The sequence below is a fragment of the Amblyraja radiata genome, chromosome 11, assembly GCF_010909765.2.
Source record: "Amblyraja radiata isolate CabotCenter1 chromosome 11, sAmbRad1.1.pri, whole genome shotgun sequence".
NCBI classification, from domain to species: Eukaryota; Metazoa; Chordata; class Chondrichthyes; order Rajiformes; family Rajidae; genus Amblyraja; species Amblyraja radiata.
In genome coordinates, this window is record NC_045966.1 from 13,352,240 (window position 1) to 13,360,939 (window position 8,700).

Sequence of the window (8,700 nt, forward strand, 5' to 3'; positions counted from 1 at the left end):
TGCAATTAATTGGACGCAGACCTGGACACAATGACAAAGACATCAGGATGAAGGTATAGGTGTCTAAAAAAACGTGGTATCCAGATTCAGGAATAGCTTCTTCCCAAGGACCATCAGGCTATTGAACACTACGAACTCCAACTAAACTATGAGCTGATTGGGTGCACAAGGGACTTTGGCCTATGATTTGCATTTTGTACTATATTGGGTTATTTTATTTTATTTACTGAATTGACTATTGAGCAATATGTTTACTGTAGACACAAAATGCTGGAGTACCTCAGCAGGACTGTCTAAAGAAGGGCCTCAACCTGAAACATCACCCATTCCTTCCCTCCAGAGATGCTGCCTGTCTTGCTGTTACTCCAGGATTTTGTGTCTATCTGCGGTGTAAACCTGCATCTGCAGTTGCAGTTCCTTCCTACGCTGCTGCAATTAAGAATTTTATTGTTCTGTTTTGGTACATATGACAATAAAATACTTGTGACTCTCTAGACTATTGACTAATGGATCCAATTCCATTCTTATCAATTAATTGGGAGTGGGCAATGGTTGCCTTTTAAAATAAAACTGTACAACTACAGAAATTATAAATGGAAAGGTAAAGAATAATTTCAGGAGCAATTTGGATGATTAACTTTTTACTACCTCAAATCATACCTCGGCAGGGCTATGACATCCTTTACATTTTCTCCTTGATTCATTATTCCCAAAACTTAATTGAGATTGAAATGCGAGAAACACAGCTGATATCTTAAATAAAAGCAACTAGAACATCTGAAATACAAATACGCTGTTAAAAGAGTTTGGAATCTTAACATCAGAATTCTAAGTAGACCTATAATGAGCATTTGTCGGCACTGGGCCTGGACTCGCTGTAGTTTAGAGGAATGAGGGTGGACCTCATTGAAACATGCAGAATAGTGAAAGGCTTGGATAGAGTGGATATGGAGAGATTTTTCCACTAGTGGGAGAGCCAAGGACTAGAGGTCATAGCCTCAGAATTAAAGAACGTTCTTTTAGGAAGGAAATTAGGAGGAATTCCGTTAGTCAGAGGGCGGTGAATCTGTGGAATTCTCTGTCACAGAAGGCTATGGAGGCAAAGTCAGTGGATATGTTTAAGGCAGCGATTCTTGATTAGTACGGGTGTCAGAGGTTATGGGGAGAAGGCAGGAGAATGGGTTTAGATGGAAGAGGTAGATCAGCCATGATTGAATGGTGGAGTAGCCTTGATGGGCCGAATGGCCTAATTCTACTCCTATCACTTATGACTATGACTCCGTTACATTCAAAGCATGTCCCAAATATTGACAAAGCTGCGATTTTACCTTCCAATAATGGTGCTTCATCTTCAAAGCTGTTACTGTACACTGCCTGTGAAGAGCTTGGTGTGAAGGTTGGCGTTGGCTGGTAGATCTGTCCTGTGTACGCTTGTTGTGGTCCTGCTGGGTGAAAATACCCAGCTTGCTGCGTGTTACTGTCATATTGCCTGCATGCAAAGAACAATAAAACGTTAGATTTCCTGGTTCTTCTCATCAGTTTCTGTCCAATGTACTGATCAAGCTGACCTTGGGCACTTCCCTTGATTCTTCCCATGATGGAATAAAACAAAGTCTCTTTTCCTTATTAGACAATTCATATTCTGCTTTCCTCCTCAACACCAGTGGCACGGTGGCGCAGTGACAGAGATGCTGCCTTACAGCGCCAGGGACCCGGGTGCAATCCTGACTACAGCTGTTGTCTGTATGGAGTTTGTACGTTCACCCCAAACCTGCATAGATTTTCTACGGGAACTCCAGTTTCCTCCCACACTCCAAAGACGTACAGGTTTGTAGGCTAATTGGCTTGGTAAAATTGTAAATTGTCCGTAGTGAGTGTAAAATGGTGTTAGTGTGCAGGGATTGCTGGTCACTGTGGACTCAGTGGGTCTGTTTCTGTGCTGTATCTCTAAAATTAAAAACTCCCAATTCTTACAAGGTCTTGCTCCTTCATTCCTACTTTGCTAATTTTGAGTGATGGGAACTAAAGGTTATTTGTAAAGACTCGGGAAGGTGGGATTGTTCTCCTTAAAAATCTCAGGGGAAGAAACAATGGAAACGTCCAAGATCATAAAATATTGAAAGATAATGAAAAATTATTTTCAGTGGAAAAGTGGTCAGTAACCCAAGGCCAGATATTTAAATTAATTATGAAAAAAGTTGACACTGGGAAATTTAAAACACCAAGTTGTTTTGATTGGAATTCAATAAAAAGATGGTGGTAGTCCGTTCAAATGATAACTTTCCAATAGTTGAATGTGCTGTGAAAATAATTTAGTTTTGTGGGAGAACAAGGAAATGAGAGCAAGTGAGAATGATGGGGGGACATTTTCCAATGTTCTATAGACTCTGGATCAGTTCCTGTGGACTGGAATGTAACCCCACTTTTTATGAAAGGAGGGAGAGAAAACAGGGAATTAGCCTGACCGGTAGTGGGGAAGATGCTCGAGTCGATTAGTAAAGATGCAATAGCAGCGCATTTGGAAGGCAGTGACAGGATCGATCAAAGTCAGCATGGATTTATGGAGGGGAAATCATGCTTGACTAATCTTCTGGAATATTTTGAGGACGTAACAAGTAGAATGGATAAGGGAGAGCCAGTGGATGTAGTGTATCTCGACTTTCAAAAGGCCTTTGATAAGGTCCCACGCAAGAGATTAGTGTGCAAAATTAGAGCATTCGAGTGTATTGGGGGTAGGGTATTGACATGGATAGAGAACTGGTTGGCAGACAGGAAGCAACGAGTAGGAATTAACGGGTCCATCAGTAGTTTGCAATTTTTTTTCTCCAGTAGCAGAGATATTTTAAGTCACTTTTAGCCCTGTTGACTTCAGCAAGAGACCCAAATTCCTTGTCTGTACTAATAAACAACATACAGCATGGAAACAGTTCCTTTCGTCCACCCAGTCCACATCAACCATCGATCACTCATTCCTTCTAGTTCATTCCACTTTCCCATCCACTCACTTACACACACAGGTGACAATTAACAGAGGTGACCTTCAAACCAGCATGTCTTTGGGACATGGGCGAAAAATGGAGCAACCGGAGGAAATACACGTGGTCACAGGGTGAACGTGCAAACTCCACATGACATGACAGCACATGAGGGTAGAACCGAACCTGGATCTGAACCTGGAGGCAGCAGTTCCACCAGCAGCGGTACTGTGCTGCGCTAAATGCCTTAAGATTCTTGGCGAGCCTGGAGCTTACTGCCAACCTCACGCACTCACTTGTTCTGGTACGGATCTCCTGCAGCACTGTAATCACACGCTTGCCCTTGGTCGTCAATGCTATAACTTGATTGAAAGAATTCTGTGTTGAAATTATTGAACTCAGCCATCGTAAATATTTACTGTAAGAAAAATGAAGAAAAAAAAATCACCTAAAATATCTCCAACAACTTCTCAAAGGGGAATAAAACCAATTAACAAATTATTTTTGATCATTCAAAACCGAGAAACATCTTGTCTTGGATGAAGAGAAAGGGAAAAAAATTGCTGGTGTAAACGAACATGAAACATTATTTAACAACACTGCTTCAGCCAATAAACTGGAGATTGAGTAGTCATTTCCATGTGATCGAGGCAGTATTTATCACCCGTCCTTAATTGATCTTGAAGTGAGTGTAAATGTTTTTGAACTGCTGCTCTCTTTGTGGTAAAGGTTCTCATTCAGCGATGTCATGTTGGGCATCTCGGGGTTGGAGCCAAGGGCAATGAAGGGGGAATATATTTCCAAGACAAGATGGCACAACGTGGAATGGGGGACCAGCGGGTGGCAGCATTCCTGCAGCCTTTGTCCAGGTCTTGATAGCGGTGGCAGTTTTGATGATGCTATCAGGGTGCCCTAAACAAGTCACACAGTGCATTTTGCAGATAAAAGCACCATAACTCTTTTGCAGTAGTGTGAAAGGAATGAATGTTCGGGGTGGTGAATGGGGAAGCCCGATCAAGTAGGCTGCTTTGACCTAGATGGTGTTGATGGAGCACAACTTATCCAGACAAGCAGAAAATATTCCACAATGTTTGTAACATGCTTCGTAGAAGGCTTTGGGGTGCCAAAGACAAGTCAGTGACCATAGTATACCAAGCCTCAGGTCTGATTTTGTAGCCAGAGTATTTGTGTCCAGTTGAGTCCATGGTCAAGGTGCACATGACGTTGAGGGTGGGCGGCTCAACAATGGCAATGACATTAAGTGTAAATGGTCGGAGCTGTCACATATGGGAGATAGCCACTGCCCGGAATTTCTGTGGGTAGACATTATTTACGACTTATCAACCCATACCTGAATGTTGTATAATGTTTTCCCTATGCAAGCATGGGCTGATTCATTGGCTATGGAGTTTAGAGTGGAATGAATAGCATGCAATCAGCAAACCTCCTAACTTCTGATCTGATGATATTCTGAACATTTAAACTTGGTCACAAAAGAACAGCTGGAATTAATTCAGATTGTTTTTCATGTCTGACAGAAGCATCAAATATTTCAAAACTGAAATAGCCAGTCTGGTCAATAGCAATTCAGCTCAAGTTACTGTGTCTTGGACCAAATATATCCATGCAAGATTTCCATTTGGCTCCTGATTCCAGCATCTGCAGTCTCTTGCATGTCAAGACTTCCAATTAAATGTGTAGAGTGAGAGTGAGCTCTATTGGTAACTGTTTTAAGATCACATCGCCATGGGAAGTAGAAGTAAACACCAAGATATCTCAGGAGACACAAGGGACAGCAGATGTTAGAATCTTGAATAAGGATCCCGACCCAAAATATTGCCTATCCATGTCCTCCAGAGATGCTGCCTGACCGGGTAATCCAATACTTTGTATTTTACACAAGATATCTCACACCACCTGAAAATGCATTCTGACAGCACATGTTGCTCAAATCCCAAAACTGTCCCACATCTGTGAAGCTGTAATTCTGACAACCCCATACTTGGATGATGTTAATGGTCATTAACATTGTTGATTTGAACTTAGTTTCAAGATCAACGCAAGATTGAGTGTGAAATTAAGGAATCAAAACAGCATTTTATCTTTCAGAATTTCATAATGCAACACCAAGATTCAATTTAATTGCCACATGTACCAATTAAGGTACAGTGAAATTTGAGTTACCATAAAATACAATAACACAAGCATGCAGGTACAGCAGGCAGTGAAGAAAGCGAATGGCATGTTGGCCTTCGTAACGAGAGGAGTTGAGTATAGGAGCAAAGAGGTCCTTCTGCAGTTGTACAGGGCCCTAGTGATACCACACCTTGAGTATTGTGTGCAGTTGTGGTCTCCAAATTTGAGGAAGGACATTCTTGTTATTGAGGGAGCGCAGCGTAGGTTCACAAGGTTAATTCCCGGGAAGACGGGACTGTTATATGTTGATAGAATGGAGCAGCTACGCTTTTATACTCTGGAATTTAGAAGGATGAGAGGATATCTTATTGAAACATACGATTTAGGGTTTGGACACGCTAGAGGTAGGAAACATATTCCCGATGTTGGGGCACTCCAGAACCAGAGGCCACAGTTGAAGAATAAGGTGCAAGCCATTTAGAACGGAGATGAGGAAAAACGTTTTCACACAGAGCGTTGTGAATCTGTGGAATTCTCTGCCTCAGAAGGCAGTGGAGGCCAATTCTCTGGATGCTTTCAAGAGAAAGTTAGACAATAGACAATAGGTGCAGGAATAGGCCATATGGCCCTTCGAGCCAGCATTGCCATTCAATGTGATCATGGCTGATCATCCCCAATCAATACCCCATTCCTGCCTCTCCCCATATCTTCTGACACCTATCTTTAAGAGCCCTATCTAACTCTCTCTTGAAAGTATCCAGAGAACTGCCCTCCACTGCCCTCTGAGGCAGAGAATTCCAGACTCACAATTCTCAGTGAGAAAAAGTGTTTCCTCTTCTCCGTTCTAAATGGCTTACCCCTTATGCTTAAACTCTGGCCCCTGGTTCTGGACTCCCCCAACACCGGGAACAAGTTTCCTGCCTCTAGCGTGTCCAAAGCCTTAATAATCTTACGTTTCAATAAGACCCCCTCTCATACTTCTAAACTGCAGAGTATACAAGCCCAGCCGCTCCATTCTCTCAGCATATGAAAGCCCCGCCATGCCAGGAATTAACCTTGTAAACCTACGCTGCACTCCCTCAATAACAAGAATGTCCTTCCTCAAATTAGGGGACCAAAACTGCACACAATACTCCAGGTGTGGTCTCACTATGGCCCTATACAACTGCAGAAGGACCTCTTTGCTCCTATACTCAACTTCTCTTGTTATAAAGGCCAATTCACTTTTTTCACTGCCTGCTGTACCTGCATGCTTACTTTCATTGACTGATGAACAAGGTCTTAACTAATTTTTTCCTCTTCACATACCTACAGAAGCGTTTACTATCCTCCTTTATATTTTTGGCTAGCTTACCTTCGTACCTCATCTTTTCTCCCCGTATTGCCTTTTTAGTTATCTTCTGTTGCTCTTTAAATATCACCCAATCGTCTTGCTTCCCGCTCATCTTTGCAATGTTGTACTTCTCTTTTATTTTTATACTGTCCCTGACGTCCCTTGTCAGCCACGGTCGCCCCTTACTCCCATTGGAATCTTTCTTCCTCTTTGGAATGACCATATCCTGCACCTTCTGTATTATTCCTAGAAATACCTGCCATTGTTGTTCCACTGTCATCCCTGCTAGGGTATTTTTCCAGTCAACTTTGGCCAGCTCCTCCCTCATGGCTCCATTAGATAGAGCTCTTAAAGATTGCGGAGTCAGGGGATATGGGGAGGAGGCATGAACGGGGTACTGATTGTGGATGATCAGCCATGATCACAGTAAAAGGCGGCGCTGGCTCGAAGGGACAAATGGCCTACTCCTGCACCTATTGTCTATAACATATCACATTTATATACACTTCACCTCAAGTGAATGGAAGTGAGAAATTTATTTCAAACTTCCAGCTAATTTCTGCATAAGCATCATAGTTAGAAACAAAACACTAGTGGAACTCAACGGTTCAGGCAGCAAGCAGGGAGGAATGGAAGGTGATATTTCAGGTCTGTACTCCCTACTGGTTGTGACAACAGAAACCGTTTAAAAATAGAAAGACATGACATAACCATCATTTTGTTCTAAGCATCAAACATTTTAAACCACAAATAACACTGCCTTTCTTGAGTCTGAGAAATCTGATGTGTTAACAAATAAATGTCTTCAAACAGCAGTACATTGGCAGACTCCCTAGCCTAAAACAAAAACATGCCATCACGTGGATACAAGCTTGGACTTTCACAGTCGAAAGACTCCAGTGAATGCAGCAAGGATGAGCTGTCCTGGCTCAGGATGCCAGCTGGAGGGGATGTGGGTGTGGGGACAGAGGGAGGATAGAGGGGGGGGTGGGGAGAGAGGGGGAGGGGAGAGAGGGAGTGGGAGAAGGTTGGGGTGGTGGGGGAAGAGGGGGGGGGGCAGGGAGGAGGGGGGAGAGGATGGGGAGAGAGGGAGAGGAGAAGGTTGGGGGTTGGAGCAGGGTGGGTGGGGGAAGGAGGGGGGGGAGGGAGGGAGAGAGGGGGGGAGAGAGGGGGGGGAGGGAGGGAGAGAATGGGGAGCGAGGGAGGGGGGGTGGGGGAAGAGGGAGGGTAAGGAGGGAGGATAGATGGAGAGGGGGGGGGGGGGGGGATAGAGAGGGTGGGGAGAGAGGATCCGGGAATAGTGGAGGCCCAGCTGTTAGACGTGCAGTGGAAAACAGCGACGTGGCCCCTGGCCGCCTGTCAGGGCGCCGGGTGCCCGATTACAGACCGAGGCAGCGCTGTCTGCAGTTGCCTTGCGCCCCAGGGAGGAGGAGGAGGAGGAGGAGGAGGAGGAGGTGGAGGTGGCGTCCGCTGAGCCGCGCCGCGCTGCGCTGCGCTGCCCGTACCTGTGTGCCCCACTGCCCGGCCCCGGCTCCGCACCCGCCGCCGCCGCCGCTTCTCTTCGCTCCACCCGGCCCGTGCACCACCGCGGACAGGCACGCGTCACTTCCGGCGCCAGGTGTCATGGCGGACGTGGCTGATCGGCAGGAGGGGAGTGTCGCAGCTCGCAGCGCCGCGACCGGCGAGGTGACTGGAGTCTGTCGGGGGGGACGAGATACCGTGGGATAGATTGTCAGCCACAGGTTCATGTCGCTTCCAGCCGCAGCAGATTTAAAACCCCGCCGGTAAACCTTAAAAACAGCGGCATTCCGCAGCCACCATCAAAGATCCTATAGCGGAGCAAGATAGGCCCCTCCTGCGGGATCTTTGGCCGGTGATGTGGCTGCCTGCAGCCTATTCTGAGCAAAGATCGCTATAGGATCTTTATTTATTTATTTATCTATCTGTTTATTTATTTATTTCGGACAGAATAAAAGAATAACAAGCAAGTGTGAAACAGCATACAAAAAAACAAAACAAAAATATTTATAAAGTGTCATAAACAATATCTATAAATAAATGAAATCATATATGTGTCCGAAAGGGAGCAGGAAGAAGCCAAAGCTTATTAATTCCCACCCCCAATTCAACTGCTTGTAATTATCTCATACAAATTTAGCAGCTATATGTACACCAGCCACTATATGTACACCAAATTATTTACATTTGAACACTGATCAAATATTTACAAAGCCATACAAAAAAGAAAAAAAGAAA

At 44.6% G+C, this 8,700-nt stretch overlaps 1 protein-coding gene across 1 annotated transcript in view; it reads right to left on the reverse strand.

Annotated features, from left to right (window-relative positions):
- yipf5 (Yip1 domain family member 5) overlaps window positions 1-8,040 on the reverse strand; it is a 15,534-nt gene extending 7,494 nt beyond the window's left edge. The window contains exons 1-3 of the mRNA XM_033029343.1: window positions 7,950-8,040; window positions 3,272-3,393; window positions 1,329-1,489 (exon numbers count right to left, since the gene is read on the reverse strand). Of these exons, the coding sequence (XP_032885234.1) occupies window positions 1,329-1,489; window positions 3,272-3,381 (271 nt within the window). The 5' untranslated portion in view covers window positions 3,382-3,393; window positions 7,950-8,040. The remainder of the gene's footprint in view (window positions 1-1,328; window positions 1,490-3,271; window positions 3,394-7,949) is intronic.
- Between the last annotated feature and the right edge of the window lie 660 nt (window positions 8,041-8,700).